This window comes from Stegodyphus dumicola, chromosome 2, assembly GCF_044657685.1.
Source record: "Stegodyphus dumicola isolate Sdum_Otavi_A_Nest chromosome 2, ASM4465768v1".
Classification (NCBI taxonomy): domain Eukaryota; kingdom Metazoa; phylum Arthropoda; class Arachnida; order Araneae; family Eresidae; genus Stegodyphus; species Stegodyphus dumicola.
In genome coordinates this window covers 92,180,272-92,203,671 of record NC_140769.1, presented here as the reverse complement: position 1 = coordinate 92,203,671, position 23,400 = coordinate 92,180,272, and the positions used below count along the sequence as shown (strand labels likewise).

Sequence of the window (23,400 nt, the reverse complement as noted above, 5' to 3'; positions counted from 1 at the left end):
TTAACTATGGCAGATTTTTAAAACAATAAAATCAAACAAACAAAAAAGAAATGCATTCATGAAAGGACTTATTTATTACTCATGAAAGGATATATTTCAGTAATTACAAGTGCATAAAAAATTCAGTATATATATAAAAAAAAATGAACACAGATTTGGAACAAAGTACCTGTGTTTCTATGGCATAAAATTTCCTTTTCTAATAGCACAATATCTTTGAGTTAAAGATTATATATTAAAGCAAATTTATAAAACTAAATTCAAAAATAAGAAATTAAATTATTTTTAGGGAAAACACTAAGCAAATAAAAAATTTTGAATTTCATAAATAAATGAAAGTTACATGCTTTATTTTTTGGCATAAGGTAGATAACATTTCCATAACAGATTTCTGAACAATTAGTCATGTTAATATTGCCTTTCTTTTTCCATTAAAAGCTATTTCCTGCTTAATTACAGCAGCTTTAAGATAAATATTAAAACGTTTGAGTAAAAATAATATAATTATAAAGAGGTGAGACACATACAAAAAGGAGTGACACAAACAGTAAGAAACAGACTAGTGCAAAATTTAACAGTACCAAATCCTAAAAATGAATCATTAGGCACGTACACAAAAGAACAACACATGGAAAATCACATTTCCTACACAGACGCTATTTATAAAATTTTATATAGGTGAAGAAAGTACGAGTATTAAACACTGAAAATATAAAATATTCACTTACTTTTTTCTTCAAATATAACTTCGATGGATTCGGTCACAAACGCCAATCCACGAACAAACAGTATTCTTTGCGACTTTACCATTCTTTTCGACCGCCATTGCTGAGTGCTGACTTCACAAATATCCCGCCACAACCGGAAGTTGAAAGTGTCTGCTTTGCCATTGGTCAGTGAACAAGAATTGCAACACTTTTTTTTTCTTTATAATTAAACATATTAAGAAAGCCTCTAAATTAGCATATGAAATAAACTTACTTTTGCATTACATAAATTTATATTCACAGCATCTCTGTATTAAGGTAATAATTAATTTTTTCTACGAAAAATAGAAATGTCCTTGTATGCGCATGCTCAGTGTATAATCGTAAATCCAGTTAATTATAAGTTAGCGTAAAATTAACTATGCAAATTTTGAGTTCATTTAACTGGACCCTTGTACTTATTCTGTAGATCTCCATATTAAGAATGTCTTTAACTGTTTCAGGAAAAATATAAAATATAATATAATTATTTATTTACATTATTTATTAATTTTTTCCTCATATAAAAATTACTAAAATCGCTATATCATTTTTTCCGTACATTAAACAAAATAAAAAAAAATTAGCCTCATATGATTTTTATAACAAAGATTAAAGGAACTAAAATATATGTAAAATATCAGGATTCAGCTTGCAATTTCGTAGAGTTATTATTATTATTATTAAATAAAAATATTAGTATATCTTTGATTATAATTAATGATCCTTTGGTCTACATTAAACTATTGTTCAAGAAGTTAAACGTTTTCGAGCATCTTCTCCTGTATTTATTATTCTATTCCTCGACATGAAAGATTTACTAGTCTTATTCCAATTTAATTGCCCACATTTGCTAAATAAAATAAGGCGAGTATTGTACCAAACTCAGTAAGTACACAAATTTAATATACAGCTTATTCCAGTTAAATGGGTAATAGGATTTTCATAAAAGAAATTAAATTGTGTAAATTAATGTAAGTGTTGATATGAATAAAAATAACAAATTTGATATAAGAAAATAAATAAGTTATTTTGAAGATGTTTGAATTAAGAAAATATAATTTTTTGTAAAAATGCACGTAAAGATTTAGCTCACATGTTAAAATTTATAGAAAAATTTTAGCCTCATATATGAATGCCCCTTTTTTCATGTTCGTAGACAAGGAAAACAAAGTGAAATGCCAGAAATACACTAAATATTTTTAATTAATAAACTTCATTTTCAATCTTTTTAGACTTCGTATAATATCCGTAAAAGTGGCAAATGAAATATACCATAAAGGCAGTAGTTTCTTTCAGAACATTCGAATTCGTATAATATGCGTAAAAGTGACGAATAAAATATACCATCATGGCAGTAGTTTTATCAGTACATTCGGATTCGTATAATTTTCGTAAAAATAACGTGTGGAAAATAACGATCAAGAGTCAACAGTAACTTCAGCCTTTTTCATTCGTATAAATTTCGTAAAAGTAACGTGCAAAAAATACCACACCCTTATTTCACCAAAATTATACGTATATTTTTGGAGACGTGCTGCCTGGGAAGCACAGCAAAACAGCGAAAAGCAGCAACGAAGCTTGAGTTGAAAGTGGCGCATTTATCCAATATGGAAGCTCACCAAGAGGAAGGCTTTGGTTTGGTTTAGAAAAGTTTCAGTTCTCAAAATTGTGAGTATAGGTTCCGAATTAGTTATGTTAAAGCGTTACGCAAGCCATGGGAGATGATCAATTTAGAAATGATGCAATTGAGAGAAGTTATTACATTTTTTAGAAATAAGGGGAACTAAGGAGTTAGTTTAAATTATAATTTTGATTTCCATATTTTTTACCTCACACATATATATTAACATCCCATAGAATTGGCCAATTTTTGACTAAATTTTTAATTTTAAGACCTCTTAATGATTCCTCACCCTACACCTTTTTTCTCAGATAGGACAATCATAATTTTTACTTCTTTTGAATTTATATCACAAACTACTTTGGGGAACATTCATTTCTCGTTTCACGAAAAAGTACAAATGTCCAAAATTATTCGAATTATCTTTAAATACAATCATTGTGGAGGAAGGAATATTTAAAAGCAATTATTATATATATAGCTTAAAAACCTTAAATCCAAATAACATTATCAATTCCTGTTAACAATAACACATTCAAAAATTGTCCACATTCAGATATATTTACTTCACTGCTTTCCAAAAGATGACAGAAATATGAAAAAAAAAAAAAAATACATATTTAAAGTCAGAAAATAAAAGCACCAAATATTTAATTCTAGAGATTTTCAAATTAGATGTCTTTCCGTAATAAACTCCACAACAACAGGTCATAAATTATATTTGTGAAGTAATTTTACAATTTAATAATTTTACTCAAATTCATGCAATTGGAGGATTCGCTCCAATTTAGGGAAAAAAAGAAAAGAAAAAAAAAAAAAAAAAGACTTTCAATTTTAAATACCCCTCCAAAAGGATTTTCAAGCCCTCATTTTAAGTTTTGTGCAGGAATTGGATTATTGGGTTATTGGGATTTTAATAACAAAAGTTCTTTCTATCTATACTGTAAGTAAAATAAAATAAATTTCCAATGATTCTCTACAGCACAAGTAGGTCTTTGTCTAACATTCTCTGAAGCTGCAAATATAATCAAAAACTTGCAATCATGTTAAGATACATTTAAATTAACTTCAGTTAATTCATAACTTTCTAATCTAGAACTTCAGTTTGTACAAATTATAAACTGGGTTAAGCATATTCCTATTCCTACAATTACACAGCCATTAATAAGAATATATAGTCAAGAGCAAGAATATATATGACTATACATATATAAAAATATAGATGTTAGCAGGAGTAAGAATTAAACAGACTACTAATGAAAATACTATTTACCTGCCAGCCACGATCAGCAGTTCTATAAAATGGATAATGCTTTGTAATATAGGAATATATCTCATTAAGTGTAAGTTGCTTATCAGGAGCTGATGATATAGCCTGAACAATCAACTGTGCATAAGAAAATGGTGGTTTCTGGTCATCTCTTGCACTAGCTGGTTCAGTGGTCACAACAGTTTCGGTAACCAATGAAACTTGAGGACCTGAAGCTTGACATGCTAAACTGGTAGTTGGAGCTTCAACTTTGACTTTTTTTTCATCAGCTGATGATGCTGTTACAGCATACACTGCTGCTATTTGTAAGTCATTAAAATTACGACGATGAGAACCACCTCGAGGACTTGTAGGACATGAATTTGCAGCACTGAAAATATATTTTGAAATCATATAACCAAATCACAGCTTTTGGAAACATTAGTCTTAATTTCATAGATTATTATTTTGACTAACTACAAACATACCAACTGAAAGTAATGCAAGTGCTTTATACGAGACTATTTTAGCTTTCGTTAGTTTTTGTGTTAATTAAGCGTATTACACATATTTATAATTACCTATGAATAAATACCTTCTTTATTATGATAGCATACCATAAATGTAACATCATTTGTATATAATAGTTACTTAGTTAGATTGCAAAATATTTATTTTAATATTCATAACCCATCTTTCGAACATTATAAAACACTATAATATCCTAGCAAATTAATAATTTCATTCTTATCATACATGAATGGAAGGCACTACAGTTGTCTAAAAACTAGCACAATATAAAACTAGTGATATCCTTTTTACCATGTTGAATTCAACTGATGACTAAGGCATATTCAAGCAATAATTAATGCCTCTGTTCCTAGTAACTGTTCTTTTTATGAAATACTTTAAAAATCACTTCAAAATATTAAATTTAAATAAGAATATATTTAATGCTATCCTTCATTTTTTCTGTACAAGAGGGCAGAAGGAACAATTTAGAGATAAAAACACTCCTCTGTGTTTCTAAACTCCTTGAATCATAATCTTGTAATTACTTTAAAACTATTTAAGTGATTTTAATATTTTAATATTTAATTTATTAAGTTTATTTATATCAGGGTGGCCAAACTTCATATCAGTAAGAGCTGCAGGCAGGAATTCATGAAAGTTCAAAAGCCACAACTAGATTTTCCAAAATGCACAAGTCCATTTTTTTATCAATAAAAAAGTGATGAAGCAGGTTTCAAGTGGAAAGAAACATCTGATTCTTAACAATCATGCAATGACATTTTGTCTCCACATGTGATGACGCATCAAGGATAATGCAAAGTTTTGCGTACAGTTTGATGAAGTAAAAAGTACTCTTTTTCAGATTTTAAATACTCCAATGCTTCCATGATACCTTCTTGTAAATGTTGATCTATCACAGACTTGTAATGCTCGTGAAGCTTCAGATTCTTCTTAAATCCGCGCCATGGCGAGTCACATAATTTTTCTGCTACCTTAATATTAACCCATTATTCACCTGCATGCTCTTTCCATGGCAAGCAAGCCATATATCTGTTCTCACATTTTATGGATTCTTGAAAGTTTCTAAAGATAGCATCATCTTCTAAGCTATGACCATCATCAGATTTATTAGAAATTCCTAAAGCTTATAGCCATAAATTTCTTATTAATTTGGACGTTGGTCAACTTCTAAATTTTTTTTAATCTGTATCAAATTCTGTATGACATTAAATGTTTCTGAGGTATTTGCATGCATTTTCTGTTCTGGTCACTGACTACTCCAATTTAGTTTTTACCCCTACTAATAATTCAGAAATTTTACAACCCTTCCTGCAAAGCATACACAAGCAAATCTAACTTCAAGATTTTCTTTACAAGATTGTTTAACAGATTCAGTACAATATTATCTTTTTTAATGCTTAATAATATTATTAAGTTAATCTAATATAAAGTTTCTTAATTAAACAGAAATTAAATACATTTGATTTACCATACTTCATTCATACCATCTTTCGGTTTACCATACTTCATTCATAATTTATTTGCATAAAAACAGCACCACTAGCCGGTGACAGATGCATGCAGCTCATGAGTTAAGGCTATTGCCATCTCCGATTAGTATCATGCATTTTAGTTTCTAAATTATAATTTTCAATACATTATTTCACAATAACTTACTATTTATATTACTTTTTAATATTCAGTAAATCATTTAGTATCTGTAATGCTATTTGTATTACTACACTCAATTAGTTTTTGCCAAATCAGTTTTTAGACATACAAAAAGAAAAAAAAAAAAAAAATTCCAGGAATGAGGTCAGCTCAACTATGCGCACTGCAGCAACGATCTGCTTTGTGATTAGGACTCATTAAATCCCATTAGAAACCAACACTGCTGCACTTATTTTTGCATATCATAGTGCATACCTTGACTACTGAGTATTCACATGCATAATCACCACATGACCGCTAATGGGTAAATATATAACAACATAATAACTTATTTTGGAGATCATACGTTGATATTACTAAATATAAGAAAATACCTAATGGTGCCAGTTGGAGATGGTATAGGACTTGAAAAATTTCCTTCATGTTCTGGAATACTAATACGCAATGGTGCCATAGGTTTACATGGAGATTCAGGGGCACGTGAGTGGAAGGGTGGATTATTTTCATCAATTAAAGATTGGAACATAATCTTGATGTTTGTGCTTGGGAACCTGAACACACACCTGTATTAAAAGAATTAAAAACCATAAGTAAAGTAATTCATAAATAATAAAAATCAAGCTTCTGTTAGATATCTTACTGAAACATATACATACTTGCCAACCTACGGACACTAAAAAATCAGGAGAATTTTCTCAATGACAAAAAGATCTTTAAGTAATAAAAATATGTAGAAAGAAAATATGTTTTTAGTAATGAATTAACTTCAAATGGTAACTAATTAATATCTGAAAGTTCAGTTATTATTTCTAAAGTGCAAATAATGCAAAAATATGTACTTACATATTAAAAAAAAAGTTTTATTCCTTGTACTTTCTAATAAGAAAATACTCCGATCAGTTTGACGATTCTAGCTAAACATTTCTCTAAAGATAATCAACGTGTACATACATATTTCAGACTTTTTCTTATTTCAGTATTATTATGCAGCTGTTGGAATTGTTCTAATTTTCCTTTCCTTTTAGCAATCTTTCCAAGATAATAATAAATATCAACAATGTGTTTAACTACAGTTCTTGGCAAAGAAACTGACCCTTTTACCCTTTTTCACTGCTAAATTTAAGACGTGACAGGTGCACTTCATAATTTGCAAATACAAATTTTCTTTTTTTAAGATACCTGCAACAACAAAATTTCTGGTACGCACTAAGTGCTAAGCAATTGTCTTGAAGAATAGCACTTTCTTTTAAAGTTTTAATAATTAGCTGTGCTATTATTCTAATGAATCTACATTGAGACGTAGGAACAGAAAGTAAACCACACTCAATTTCTGAAAACTCTAAATTAAAAAAGGATATTGTTTTGCATCAGTAGTATTGCTTCTATCCATATAGAGGCAGAATGGCATTTTTTCTACAACTGCAGCCCTTTTTGCCCTTGTAAAGATTATGTTAATTTTATTAACAGTTAAATTTTAAGTTAAAGTTCTTTTCCTGTCAAATTCTTAACTTCAACTTACTACTTCCGACCAGAATGTAGGGGTTGAATGACGGATGTCAATCCTCCCGGAATTACGGCCACAGTCGTTTTTAGGTGTTTTGTCACTTCTTCAGAAAAGTGTCCACGAAAAAAATCGTACACTAAAAGAGAAGGTTTTTTTAAAGCTGCTCCCGGTCTTTTATACCACACATTTTTAAGCCAATCGACTGTTCTGTCAGCATCCATCCATCCCTTTTCATGGGTGCAAACTAGCACACCTGATGGAAACATGACGTTTTTCGGTAAAGTTTATTAGTCTCTTCCACGAAAGAAATAACTTTTAACTTAAATCCAGCAGCATATGACTGATGTTTCTGTTTAACTACCAATAAATCAGCCATATCAACAGAAACAAGAAGGGAAACAAAAACATACCGACAAGAGCGAGTAAGATTTAACAGTGGGGCACGTGATTCTAGGAAAAAATCCGTCGAATCTCGTCGTTAAACCAAAGAGTTTTCTGCCCCCAAACAACCAATCAGCATCCAGCAGGCAAAAGCATCGCCAACATATCCAAAACGCAGGATAATTTGGGAAAAATGATCGTATATAGTAACCTTCTAGAATTTGTTCCAGAAAAGATTCGCGTACGTAAAATCTATCTGCATTTTCCCTTTTTAAAAGTTAAAAGAAATATTCAAAACTGTTCAGTTATTGCGTGAGCTATTTTTTTAAATTTTGACGTGTACGCCTGTTAACAAAAGTATTTCATGAATGAACAATAACTATTATAAAGACTTGCAGATAGTTTTTACTCGTACGTAAAAACTATCTGCATTTCTCTTTTCTTGGCGTGTTGGCGAAACTTTTTTATTGCTCGATATTGATCGGTTGTTCGGGGGCCGAAAATTCTTTGGTTTAATCGAAACTTACTCTAGTTAAAGTATGAAACTCTGTGATTAGTTCGTCACATAATTTAAGTCATGAAATTACTTCAAGTGACTTATTTGATAAGTTGTCCAATTTGAGTGCGGGAAGAAAACAACTGCATTATATAAAGAAATTTTTGAACTTCCAATTCTTTTAATTTTTTATGGCCCCACGTAAAGTCGAACCCCCCCACTTTGAAGTCTTTTTTTTGTCCAAAATATCTCGACTTAGACGCGGGTATATACGGTATTATACAGGAAAAGGCCTGATAATTATTGAAGTATTCTGCCGCATCTTCTACCGTCAGCGCAAGATTTCCTTGAAGTGTGTAATCCGCAAACATTAGAAGTTCTATTTCAGCTTGCAGTGAAATTCCAAAGTAGAAGAAACTCGGAGAAAGCGCGTGCAAGTCAGTTTGGCCAGTACTCAAGATTTACTCCCCAAAAGAAACCACAAGTTCAGTACATGGTGTATCGGCAGAGGGGAAAAAGTGAAAAGTTCAATAATAAGAGCGCAGATAAATCTAAGGGCGGTGGATATAAGTGAAAAGAGGCGGCAGGTAACTAGAATTTAAACGCAAACCGGTGATCGAGAAAGGGCAACGGTCACCGAGTGGGAAAGAAGACCCCTTAGAAATTTGTTTAAATACAGTAGTTGTACAAAATCTAGCTATGCCGGAGGAACAGATTCTAGTAAATGATATACCAACCACTGCACTCCTGGACACAGGGGCACAATGTTCATTCCTATCAGAAATTTTTTTAAAAAAGCATTTTTGTCTTTACAGACTGTTTAAAGCCACCGGACAGAAAGTAATTGGCGCCCAAGGCAAACAGTGCGTATGTTTATGGAAAACCGCATTGCATGTTCAGATTAAAAACGAGGTCCTAAAAGTTAATTTTTTAGTAGTGAAAAATTTACTCACGTCCGTTATATTGGGGGTCGATTTTATACACGCATCTGGCGCAAAGCTTAATTTTCAGAATTCTACATTTCAGGTGCACATGGACCCAGCAAAAGAAGATGAAGTTTCCATGCCGGAACTGCCTCTAGAACATTTGAAGCTTGAAGAGAAAAAGAAGACTGAAGGACTGGTAAGGAAATTTAATTTTCTGTTTAACGACAAACTTGGTTTTTGTCAGGTAGTTAACCATTCTATTGATACTGGAAACGCCCCTCCAGTCCGGTCAAAGCCCTATATATACGATAAAACGGAAAAAAAAAAAAAAATTATCGAGAGGCATATTGAAAAAATGCTAGAAAATAAAATAATTATATCAAGCACGAGCCCTTAAGCCCTTACGCAAGTCCGGTGGTCCTTTGTAGAAAAAAGAACGGGCCTGAACACCCGGACGCGTATAGGTTTGCAGTTGATTATCGTAAGTTGAACAGTATAACAAAATATCAAACATATCTCCTTACCAATAATTGACGAAATAATTAGAAAAATTCGTGACTAAATTCATGACAACCCTAGACCTCACTTCAGGTTACTTCCAAATCGCCATTAAGCCGGAGGATGTCCAGAAGATCGCGTTCATTACAAAATCAAGCATCTATGCCTTTTTAAGAATGCCCGTTGGTTTAAGCGGAACGCGCCAGCTACATTCCAAAAAATTATGGATATAGTCTTGAAGCCAGTTTTAGGTAAAAGTACAATTACTCATCTTCACGATATCATAGTTACCAGCGAAACATTAGAGGAACATTTGAAACATTTTGGAAGAAGTTTTTGCCTTACTTAACGAGGCCGGTTTCAAAATAAATGCAAGAAAATGCAAGTTCGCGGCAAAGGAATTACGATACCTCGGGTACAAAATATCTAATAAGGGCATAGAAATTGATGATTCAAAAATTAAGTAAATTAAAAGTTATCCTCCTCCAAATACAGCTAAGAAATTGTCTTCATTTTTGGGCTTATGCTCCTATTATAGAATGTTTATAAAGGACTTTGCGAAAATAGTTGAGCCTCTTCTAGTACTAAAAAAAAAGGAAAGTAGATTTTCTTGGACAGCGGAGGTGAACACCGCATCTGAACAACTAAAGAATGCCCTAATCAATGCATGCCCCAGTCCTTAAATTTCCAGAAGGCGAGCAAGGTCTAGAAATTTCAGCGGATGGATCCAATTATGCAGTTGGAGCTGTGCTCTCCCAAAATGGGCAACCTATAACTTTTTTTTTGAAAACCTTGAATGCTACTCAGAGGAACTATTCCGCTACTGAGCGAGAAATGCTCGCTGTGTTATTAGCAGTTCAGAAGTTTTGTGTCTACTTCGGAAGTTCACCGATAACGGTCTACTCAGATCATGCGGCAGTGGGTCGCTTGTATTCAGGAAAAAATTTATCACCTCGCTTGATACGGTGGACTTTAAAATTACAAAAATTCAACTGAATCACAAAAAAAAAAAAAAAAAAAAAAAACCTCCAGGAAAGGATAATGCCCATGCCCTTCCCCAAATAAAATTTGATGAAGAGGGAAACACAATCAAGTATGCTATGCTCACCTCAAGAGTTATTAAGTCCCGTGAAACAACAGTCGAAGAATTGAAAAAGGATCCGGAATTTAAAGATATTTACGCATACCTGGAAGACACTGAAAACTTTGAACATCTAGATTTAACGGCTATTCGCAATAGAGCACAGCATTACGAAATAATCGACAAATTGTTATTTTATACAAAGGCAACAAATGAAAATCAGGAATACCGACCAGTAATCCCAGCGAGTCTACGTTTAAGTATCTTAGAGGAGTTGCACGATCTACCATCTGCTGGACATTTCGGAATACGAAAAACACTAAAGAGGGTATGTGAAGTGGTTTATTTTCCGCAGTTACAGAAAGTTGTTACAGAGTATGTTAAGTCGTGCCATATGTGCCAATTAATAAATGATGTTAATTACAGCCCAGCCGGGTATTTAAAAACCATAAAGACCACTTTTCCAAATGAAATAGTTGGCATAGATTTGCTCGGACCCTAACCTAGGACAAAAATAAATAAAAACAGATATATTTTAACAATCGCTGAGTATTTTTCAAAATGGGTAGAAATAGTCCCTCTTAAATAAGCTTTAGCTAAAATAGTCGCAGATTCGTTCTTAAATAAATATATATTAAAATACAGGGCCCCACTAAAAGTAATATCAAATAACGGAAAACAGTTTGTTAGCAGTATATTTAAAAATTTGTGCACAGGACTTGGCATACGCCATCTAAAAATGGTACCATATAGACCACAGTCGAATATTGTGGAATGCATAAATAAGAATATTGTAAAAATTATCAGGGGATGTGTGAAAAATTTTCATGATTGCAGTACAGCTGTGTCAATGAGTTTGCCTTGAGAACTGCAAAGCACGATACTACGCAGAAAAGCCCCGCGGAGTTATTTTTAAGAAGAAAAATCATACCACCTTTGGATAAGCTGCTCTTTTTACAACAGAGACAAGAAGAATTCAAGTTAAAAGACATTCAGAAAATTATCGACGAAGCAATTAAAAGCTCTGATATAGCAAGACAAAAACAAAAAATCTATTACAATAGAAATGGAAGGGAATTCGAATATAAAGTGGGACAGAAAGTTCTTAAGTTGAAATATTCTTTATCTTCGGCACCAGAAACCAGAGTTGCGAAGTTTGAGCCCAGGTTTGAAGGGCCGTACATGGTGGAAAGAATAAGGGAAGCCACATTTTATTTAAAGACCGAAAATGGCCAACAACTGGTTGCAAATATCGATCAGTTAAAACCTTAAAATTTTCGAAGTCGTATTTCAAAGAAAATATCATTTTGACTGCTATCGAATGTAATTTAACAAAGTTTTTGCTTGACATCTGTACATAAGGAGGGAATAAAGGACTCTTTTTCCAAAATGGGTTGAAAAAGGGATTTTACACGGATTCAGATTTTTTTCGTGATGATATATGTACACAGGTATCTATGTATGTATCTCGCAAAACTCAAAAAACGAGTAGTCTCAGAATGTCGAAATTTTGTATATAGGACTGCTATAACACGTAGTTGTTGTGCAACTCCCTTTTTGGTTGTAATCAGCTGTGCAAAAATTATATAAATATATAGATAGCTATACCCACTCTGTTACTCGTCTCCATGAGCAAATTTTTTTTTTTTTTATTCTTATATGCTGGTAATGAGTGCATTTTTTTAAAATTATTAAATAGTTATTCTCATCTTCTGGTTAGAGTTTTTATGCCTTTAGTTAATCTGCATGCAATAGTTGTAGAATTATCAACAATTTAAAAAGTTGTTTAAGTGCGGGTAAGCCTAATTTTTCTTACCATAGCAGTCATATTTGTTTACATTTGAAACCTAGCAGAATAGTGAATTAAGTCTTTCTGAACTTTCAGTGTCTTTTTGCTGAGTGAAACCAAGAGTAAACTTTTCGTTTTGTGCACTGAAAAATCTGCCTCCTTGACGAATCCCTTGTTTCTAAGTAGAAATTGTAATTTTAATTCTAAAAATTGTTTTAATTGTTTTAAATGTATTTAATATTTTACATTTTTCTATATTTTTAAATTTTTAATAAAGATATTTTGAGATTTTACATAATTTTGCCTTACCGCGAAATGAGAACTGAATTCATTGAATAAGAAATATACCTCTAATGAAATTCGAGAAAATAAGTTTAAATAAAATGCATATAATTTTATAATCCATAAAAGGAAGTCATGTGGTGTACACATCAGATTTTTTGCATAGAGATAATAAAAATATATATACAGTACGAAGTCTTTAATCCGGACTTGTCAGGACTTCGGTGATTCCGAATTATAGATCATGGTTTAAATCTGGTAAGATGGCATGCAGAAATTATAAAATTAAAAATATGAAACCGTAATTTATGAAATAAAGAGCAATTATGATCTAAAGGGTATCAAAATTTACAAAAACAAAACAAAACAAAAAAAAAAGCCTCATATTTATTTGTTTACTTTATTAAACATTTCTTTCAACACGCGCATGCGTAAAGCATACATTACGCATAGTCGAAATTGGAAAATTGCGATCAAAAAACTATTTGATGTGTATTGTGATATTTATAATGACAAGGAATTTGATTTAAATCATATCAAAGACGGAGTACATCGAGATGAAATACTACATTTAGTAAGGAATTATAAGCCGAATAAAATAAAAACATCTGCCCTGAAGATGAGGATAGTGCTGACAGATCAACTTCCAGTTCATTGCGTGCCGTGACGTCCCCCCCCCTGCAGAGCAGCGTGAAATTGATAAACAGATTTCGGAATAGTTAAAGAAACAAAGGATATGACTTTATCCATTTTTTGGAGCAATTCCACATATATGTGTGTGCGCATGCGCATAATACTTTACGCATGCACGTTTAATATAAAGGACGGTATAAGCTAAGCCAAAATTATCTCTAATTCAGTTAATGTTGCAGATTTCGTTGTTCCTTAATCTTCGAATTAGATCCGGGTTATTATTTTTTGCAGACTGTTAAGAGCAATTTTATAACAGTAAGCTTGAACTTTCGATTATGTCAAATAGAATTTCCGATATATATTTAGTAATATGTAAAGGATCTACAAAGCGAAAGTATTTTTCGAAGTCCATTAAACAATGGACGTGCAATGAACGAGGGGGGGGCAGCGGCGTGCAATGAATTTGAAGTTGATCTGTTAGCACTATCCTTATCTTCAGGGCAGATGTTTTTATTTTATTTGGCTTATAATTCCTTACTAAATGTAGTATTTCATCTCGATGTACTCCGTCTTTGATATGATTTAAATCAAATTCCTCCTCATTATAAGTCGCTTCCCATAGTGAAGAAAGTGACACAGAGGTTATTGAAAACGAAAAAATTTCAATTGACAAATTAGTCGGTATTCTCGACACAGTAATTATAGGACTTAAACCGCGGAACTTTGTAACTGAAGAAAAAATTATGCCTGTTTATAGAATTAAAGAGAAAGTATTATCACATAAAACGATGAGCAACTTAAACAACTTGCATTGAAAGAAATGTTTAATAAAGTAAACAAATAATTATTAAGCTTTTTTTTCTTTTGTAAATTTTGATACTCTTTAGATCATAATTGATCTTTATTTCATAAATTACGGTTTCATATTTTAAATTTTATAATTTCTGCATGCCATCTTACCAGATTTAAACTGATGATCTATAATCCGGAAAAATCGATAATCCGGAATGGCCGAAGTCCTGACGAGTCCGGATTAACGACTTTTGACTGTATTCATATTCAATTATATAAATTTATATTCAATAAAATGTAATTGTTTTTATATTTTGTGCATTTTGATTTTTTAATGTATGTAGAAGTTTATCTATCTTATAATCCATGACATTTGGTTTACATATATTGAATTTGCATTTTACTTAAATATTTAACATACAGAGGACCCCACAAAAAAAAAAAAAAATGTAATCGTGCCCCACACTTATTGGATCTGGGCCTGCTACTACAGATATCACTGTTCATTACATTACTGATGCTTTTGATACTGACACTGCAAATGGAAAACCTGTTATATCATCTTCATTTACTACCACTTCTATGGAAAATTTCACTTTTTGTTTGTAATATCTGAAAACCTTCATTTTCATAGCTATTATCATAACACTTATCGTATAGCTATACACTACTAGTGATGTATCACAAGGTTGGCAACTGAAGACGTTCCGCTCAATTTGGTCTTGCTTCTATTGCATGGCAAGAAGGTTAACCTGAATTATACTGGTTGAGTTATTTATTATACTTATTGCTATATCCTGCATATTTTTTAGGCTTATCTGAGTCTCAAATAAAAAGTCTCACATATATATAAACCTTATTCAGGGGCAGCACTACACATTTGGTTGATCTTTGGATTATGGTAACTTGGCGATTTTTTTGCGACCATTTTGTCTTCACGAAGTAAAGACATGTTTCTTTTCTTTTTATTTACTCAACACTTTTTCCAACAATCTACTAGCCGAATTACACTTCTAGAAATTTTATGTAACAAAACTGCTTAATCATGACAAAATATTAATTGCAAAATTGGGAAAAAGTGCACAATCGCAAACTCCTTGCGCGTTTTTCAGAATAGCACACACACACATAAACCATTTACACGTCGACTTATTTTTACTTAAAAAAACATCCCAGAATTGCACAAAAATGGCATTGCACACACTCTTTATCCATCTACACTGCTATTTTCTCATAAATTACAAAAATTTGCACGAAAATTCAGGAAAATTTTGTGAATCTTTAAACTTGGTAAAAAGCACATATGTGAAATTACCTGATCGCGAAAAAGTATATACCCTTTCCAAGGATGAACATTTCCACGTATAAAATAAATAAAATATCCAAAAACTTTTACCTCTAAATTATCTATTATATTATAAACGTCACCAACGAATTTATACTGCAAACATTAAAAATGGTTACAAATACTTAGTGTCAAATATTTAAATTATTTCCATACACGTTTACTTCAACTGAAACGTATACCAAATGGCTACAAACATAAAATTCACAAAATAACTATCATTTAAATAAAATATAACTAAACCATGTACACGTCGACTTATTTTTACTTAAAAAAACATCCCAGAATTGCACAAAAATGGCATTGCGCACACTCTTCACTATATCCATGTACACTGCTTTTTTTTTCATAAATTATAAAAATTTCACGAAAATGCATGAAAATACTCAACTTATACTACTCAAACGTATTCCAAAATACTACAAACATATAACTCACAAAATCATGATCATTAAATTAAAAAACACTACTTAAAATATAAATAAGCACATACATTAAATTAATAAAAATTAGATTACAATCCTAATTACTTTAAACTAAATCAGGTACTTACATATTAACGCAACCAGGCCAAAATTCGCATAAATCGCCAAATTTGGCGATCCTACTTATGGCAACCTTACGTGTTTAGACGAAAGTTTATTTGTAAAAAGAAAAACTAACACTGGGCGTGTACTACCCACAGCAATGGGTTTTCGGCGGAATTTGCCGAGAAAAGAAAGAGACTTTTTTGGTTACTGTACCTAACAGAAGCGCCGTTACTCTCATGGAAAAAATTTGCGAAAATATCAAGGAAGGAAGCATCATTTATTCAGATTGCTGGAAAGGATACAATACAAGTGAGTTCGAAAATGCTGGATTTCTGCATGGAACTGTTAATCACAAATATAACTTTGTGGATCCCAACACAGGCGTTCACACACAACATGTAGAGCGCATGTAGGGCTCAGCCAAATGGCGCAACAAAAAACAGAGAGGAACAGCCAGTCATCATCTTACTCATACCTTATCGAATTTATATGGCGCCAAGCTCAAGCTGTTAATGGCGAAGATGGTTTTCAATCAGTACTAAAAGCAATAGCCAAAAGATTTCCGCCGAAAAAATAATTCTGCAACTTATTCAAATTCAAAACCGGAAGGATTTAATTGCTATTTTATATTTTAAAACAAAATAATATAAAAAACAGTATTAAAAATTATCTGTAATTAATAAATGTACATTTTCTTTCTATTCATACTTCTTTACTCAAACTTACAAATCGCGCGAACCTTGTTGCGATAATACATAAGTACCCTAAATCATAACAATTTTCCAATACCATATTAATTTATTTACTCCTTACATTTAGAACAATGCATAAAAATAATATCCTCAAATGATTAAAAATACTAACTTACCTAATCTTCATCAGAATCTTCATTACGTGGCACGCACACTTCCTACAGAAAGAGTTCCAATCGGCTGCAATTTCTACTGCTAATTTCTAAATCTGAAATCCAGTAGTCAACTGGCAGTCTATTCACCCAGTAACAAAATTAATAAAATTTCACCCATACTCAAACTACTTTCAGCAAACCACGTACCCTTCCTTACACTCCGTTTCACAAAATGTCCATTTTCACCATATTTCTTGCACCGCCATTCAAACTTATCTGTAATATTCTTCCTTTCACACAATCTCATTTCATTCCCACATTTTGGACATTCATACTTATCCGCAATTAAACCTACACTCATACACCATTCAACTAATTCTTTTGAATTATCAGATAAACACATTAAAAATTTAGAATTCACTTTAGATAGCGCCATGCAATCCAAAAATTAATCAACACTATTTCACACAACACACAATGAAGCTTAATACAAAATAATATAATACTACAGATATTTTTCCAAATTTACCCCCTTTTCCTATTAAAGAACTGTAATTTCTCCATTAATGTCACATGACATATCTCATGATCTCTCATTTCCCTCACACAAAATAATGCGTAATCGGAACTCAGTACTTCTCACATTATTACCAAAGTCTTAGGTAGTAACCTTTCTCGCCTCCAAAATGTCGCCAAACAACCTGTTACCATATTCCAAAGATCAGCCACACATTTTAGTCTATTACAATCTCGGCAGATCCTAAATTCTGCTGACAAGTACCCCTCTTAATTCTACAAATTTTACTACCTATAAATACTGCATTCCAATGCCTTCCATGAACTCTAAAGATTATGCAATTTCTCAATTCTGTTACTCAGTGCTTCTCTAAATTCTAAAAATTCTGCCATTTTACAGGTCATCCATCTCTATATCTCCCGGGTTTAAAACAAATTAGTTATTCTCAATTCAAACGGAATTAAATGTAATCTTTTGGCCTATGAGTACCATTTACAAAATCTATTTTTTTCATATAGAAAGAAATTTCTGTCGGAGAAAAACCTTTTCAGGACAGGTGTGTAATATATGAATTGTCATTTAAATGTACTGTCAGGACAGGTAAACCACATAACAAAATTTTAGATAGAATGTTTAATTAATACATTTTTCTGGCCACTAAATGTAGCCTTATGTCTGTTATGGTAGAATTTATAGAGTGGAGAAAGTTGGACTTCATTCCACTGCAGTATTTTTAGTTTTTGGTATTTTGTTTTAGAATCAAAGAAGAAATCATGGATTGAGTAATGTAAATAAACTGAGCTGTTTATTAAATCGCATCAGCTAACATAAACCCAAGGGGGCATGTCCTCGATACTTCTCAACATACTTTTTTACTTGTGTGGATCAAGAACTTGTGTATATTTGCAGTCAAATGCTTGCTGGTAAAGTACATAGCTGTCAGTGGAGTTTCAGATTTGGATCATGGTTTTCGTGTAGTAAGTTACCTTTGGAGAAAGCTTTTTATCATTACTTTCGAAATTTCGAATTGCAGAAATACATGCAATATAGGAAAATCGTGGCAATTTTGTTCACAGACGTGCGACTGGCAAAATTTTATTAACGAATGTATTATAGTAAGTGCATTTTTTTTACTGTTTTTATTTTGTAGAATATTATGTTCATTGTTTTTTTACTATGAATTTCTGTTGTTATTTTTTGAATTGTTTGTAATAGTTTATTTTGTTGATTTGTGCGCAGTGCCCAGATTGTGCAAGTCGTAGATTTTTTTTTAAAGTTTAAACAGGATGCTGTGTACATGGTATTCTTTGAAATTTGTTATGTTCATTTATTAAAGCGAGGTGTGGGTAGTTCATAGATTTGTTCGTTGCCTAAATTTTGCAATTCGTAGATGTTTTTTTAAGTTAAAACATATTGCTGTGCACATGGATTCTTGTCAAATATTTTTGGTTAGAAACTTTACATTTTTGCTATCTAAATTTTTTGTTTACGTTTCTGATTTTTAGCTTAAATTGTGTGTTCAAAACGTGGATTTTGCATGTGCGAAAACCACGTTTGTGGAGACATTTTAGGCTTAAAGTTCGAAATGTAGACAAAAAAATTTACATAGTAATATGGCACCGTGGATTTTCTCGGCAAAAGTGTTTGGCGAGAAATTTGTCGCCGCATTTGCCAACCTGAGGGCGGGTATAAGAGTAGTTCCAAAAAACTTACTCAAATACAATTACAACTACATTTAAAAATTCCATTTCTTTAAAATAATTTTTTTTGTTTTTTTAGTCCAAAGGGGCTTTGTTCCTGAAGGACTATTGTTTTCATTTTGCGATTTTGCGTCGGACTCATAAACGTCGGTTCACTTTTCAAACTGTTGCCACAAAATGTTAGAGTCCTGCATTATATTTGAAGAAATTAAATAATGAAAAATCTCCATAAATGATTGTCTATTTCTCGCATTGTGATAAAACAATGGTACATAGAGCCATCGAATTTTGAATGACGAAATCCTACTGCGAATATGGGCATCTGAAATCCCAAATTTGGAATTTGTTTTATTATAGATTTTATATTTTGTAAAACTTTAATGAATTTTTGATTTACAAACTCAATGTTTTAAAAGCGAGAAATGGCAACGTTATATAGAAAAAAAATACTTTTATCTCCAGCTCGCGAGACTGTGTATATCGGAAATTCTAAAGATATGCTTAATTTAACATTATTTTGCGATATTGTTCTTGAACTGAATTTTATGGTTTAAGTGCAAAGAACATGATATTTAATAAATAAAGGTAACACTCAAAACGTTAAAAAAAAAGCCCCTTTGGACGTAATTTAAAATCTGAAACATTTCAGATTTTTTTATTTATTTATTTATTTATTATTTTTTTTTTTTAAGTAGCATAAGAATGTATGAGGCATTCTAGGCTCTACAACGGCATCAATGAACATATGTCTTTTTTGCATGTATAAAATACCTGAGTTTTTCACTATATTCAGATTTCATGCACTAATGGGGGATTTACTATTTACTTTATCTTAAAAGCTATGCAACTCCCTTCCACAATTAAAAATATTACTATGAAATTTAAATGTGCTTATAAGTCTAACTTATAAGTGTATTAAAAAGTGTAAAAATTATGATGCTGTTTTTTTAATGGAGTTTTTTGCAACTGTTACATCTGCAGTTTTAATTTTTTTTCCAATTTCAGATCCATAAAAGATATATAGGTAAGCATAATAAGTATTCAATAACTATTTTACACATTAACATTCGGGGAAAGTGCAGAATCGCCCACTGCTTGACATGTTTTTAAGAAATGCACATATTCGGTATCCATGTACACATCCGACATATTTTAACTTAAAAAAAATCCCAGAATCGCACAAAAATGGCATTGTGCACTCACTTGACTTTATCCACGTACACATCAACCTATTTTCACTTTAAAAGTCAAAGAAAATTGACCAAAATCCTACTCTTGTAAAAAGCGCCAAACAAATAAGTGGGCGATTCTGCACTTTACCGTAACATTTAATACACTAATAAAATGCACACAATGAATGGTTAATTTGAAACTTTTAAAAATAAAATATTTGGTAAGCCTATTTCAGTACAGGATACATGACTACATAAAGAAGAATGGAAAATAACTTATACACTGTAATTTAAAAGATACGTTGATTTTGACCAATTTATAACTCTAAATTGATTATACATGATTATAACAATACTTTAAAAAAATATAATTTTAAATATCTTAAAAAATTTTTATTTATTCTATCAACATTTAAGTTTAAAAAAATGATGTTATCAAATATTTAGACAATATACAGCAGAACAGAAATTTCTCTGCTTCAAGCAAAACATTTCATAAGCAAAAATAAAGTAACTTCAGTGAAAGAGTTACCCCGGTTTAATCCTAGTATCCGGTGCACACGGGATTAGACCAATTAAAGACTTTCTAATTTTCTGAACTCTTACAAAATCATGAACAATTTTAACATAACTCACATTAAACACAAAATTTTTGTTTCAAATAAGATAAACTATGGAGCAATTTTTAATCGCATAAACTACGTTATTGCTATTTTAAGATCACGCAATGATTTTAATAAAAGGTTAAATAAAGATAAGAAGAACGATTTTTTTTCACATTCACTTTCAAAATTTTCCGTTTACCTGTTATATAGTGAAAAAAATACCCATCACTTTACTCTTTTTAAGATTAACAATAACTTTAATAAGCTAGTAAGTTAAAACAAGCAGCAATTTAAAAAAACTTATATAGGCATAGAATTTGACCAACTTATTTTAGTTTATAATATTAATAGCAGTATTATAAAACAAAATTGCGTTTCACACTAAAATTAAAATAAAAACTTATCACTCAAGTGTAAGTGGAAAAAAAGAAACTAGTATAAGTAAGTGCAAAAACAGAAACTAACGTAAGCCTAAGATAAGCATTAAGTTATTTACATACATTATATATATGTATAAATTTTTAATAACTAGAATTATTATATGCTCATCATATAGTGGAAAAACGATGATTACCTGCATTCATCACAAACAAATATTCAGAAAGAAAGAGTGAATTTTATGTAAACAAACAATGATGTAAACAAACGAAGACCCGCTACATTAAAAAACGTGGTTTGACCGTAAACACGTTTTAGGCTTAAAACAAACTCACATTTTTGGAAGCTGCAGAGGAGCTGCACCTTTTCTTTGAAAGACTCCATCAACAAACACTCCATTTTTTCCATTACAAGTCATAAAGAAGTGTGGAGATTCAAAAGTTATTTCTAAATGTCTTCTCGAAATAAAACTCGAATGACCCATGTTTACATCTACTTCACCAACTCGGCTGTTTCGCCCAATAGTAATACGGTACTGTCTGATCATATACTCGAATTCTCGGCCTTCTAGCCTTGCAATAGCAGCTCCTTTGGGTTCGGGGCTCCATTGCACTTTCGATGGACTTGCTGGTGCAGATTTTAAAGCTAACAGTGCCCAAGCATCACTATCTGAATCTTTATGAGAACTCGCCATAATACACTACCGACCAAAATGGCTGACGCCTTCGCGTGGACCACTCGCTCCGTAACTACAGTGAACAAACACAATCAATGAAAACCGTATTTTGGTTGGGATAGTCTAACAACGAACGAATAGCCTCAGCTCATTGGACAAGATGCGAAAGCGGAAAGGGATGCTTCACTCTAGTAAACATACTGTAAGTACTGCGCATGAGCAAGTGACACCGAATGTAAACATTAGATGGCAAGCCGGTTAATAGCAAATTGTAAACAATGATGAAATTCGTGGCGCCATTTCGCGAAAGCTAACTTGAGAACAACTGCCCGAAATTTAATATCAAATCCTTTACATCTTCCACACAGCAGGAAGATAATTTAGCGGTTTAAAAGTTATAATTTTTAATACAGTGGAAAAAGAATGCAAATCTGAAATAAACTATCGTTGATGTTGGAAAAGTAATAGTCTAAAACTTCTTGTGGCAATATCATGCCACTGAAGCTATCAGTATGCTACTCTTTATTCAAACCATGATTAAAACTTATCCTTATGTGACCGTATGTCAGTTCGGCATTCTTGGAAAGGGGCCAACAACAAAAAAAAAAAAAAAAAAAAAAAAAAAAAATAATAATAATAATAATAATAATAATAAAATTTTAAAAAAAATCTGAAATGTTTCAGATTTTAAATTACGTCCAAAGGGGCGTTTTTTAACATTTTGTGTGTTACCTTTCTTTATTAAATATCATGTTCCTCGCACTTAAACCATAAGATCCAGTGCAACAGCAATATCGCAAAATAGTTTTAAAACGAGCATATCTTTAGAATTTCCGATACAGAGACTCACGCGCTGGAGATAAAAATGTTTTTTCTGCACAACGTTGCCATTGCTCGCTTTGAAATCCTTGAGTTTGTTAATCAAAAATTCGTCAAAGTTTTAAAAAATAGGAAATCGATCATAAAACAAATTTCAAATTTGGTCTTCCACATGCTCATATTCGTTGGAGGATTACGTTATTCAAAATTCGATGACTCTATGTACCGTTGTTTTATCACAATACGAAAAATATACATACATTTATGCAGATTTTTCATTATTTAATTTCTTCAAATATAATGCAGGACTCTAACATTTTGTGGCAACAGTTTGAAAAGTGAACCGACATTTATGAGTCCGACGCAAAATGCCAAAACGAAACTAATAGTCCTTCGGGATTCAAATCCCTTTGGACTAAAAAAAAGATTAAAATTTTGTGCTGATATAATAAATAAAAGTGAAAATATTATTTTTAGTGTGCTATAAAGGTCACAGATAAATTTAATGCTTATTAAATTTAGTAAATAAATATTACTTTAAATTTATTAGCATATAAGCTGAAGTAATGTTCATAAATACAAAAAATAAATTTTCTTGCTGGTTTTGCTACGCTTGCGTAGTCTAC

General features: G+C 31.6%; 1 protein-coding gene across 1 annotated transcript in view; it reads right to left on the bottom strand.

Moving 5' to 3' along the window:
• The window catches only part of LOC118189912 (forkhead box protein K1-like), a 59,457-nt gene extending 37,267 nt beyond the window's left edge, over positions 1 to 22,190 (bottom strand). Inside the window, exons 1-3 of the mRNA XM_085810904.1 lie at positions 21,615 to 22,190; positions 6,178 to 6,366; positions 3,644 to 4,010 (exon numbers count right to left, since the gene is read on the bottom strand). Coding sequence (XP_085667030.1) covers positions 3,644 to 4,010; positions 6,178 to 6,366; positions 21,615 to 21,973 — 915 coding nt within the window. The 5' untranslated portion in view covers positions 21,974 to 22,190. The remainder of the gene's footprint in view (positions 1 to 3,643; positions 4,011 to 6,177; positions 6,367 to 21,614) is intronic.
• Positions 22,191 to 23,400: the final 1,210 nt, after the last annotated feature.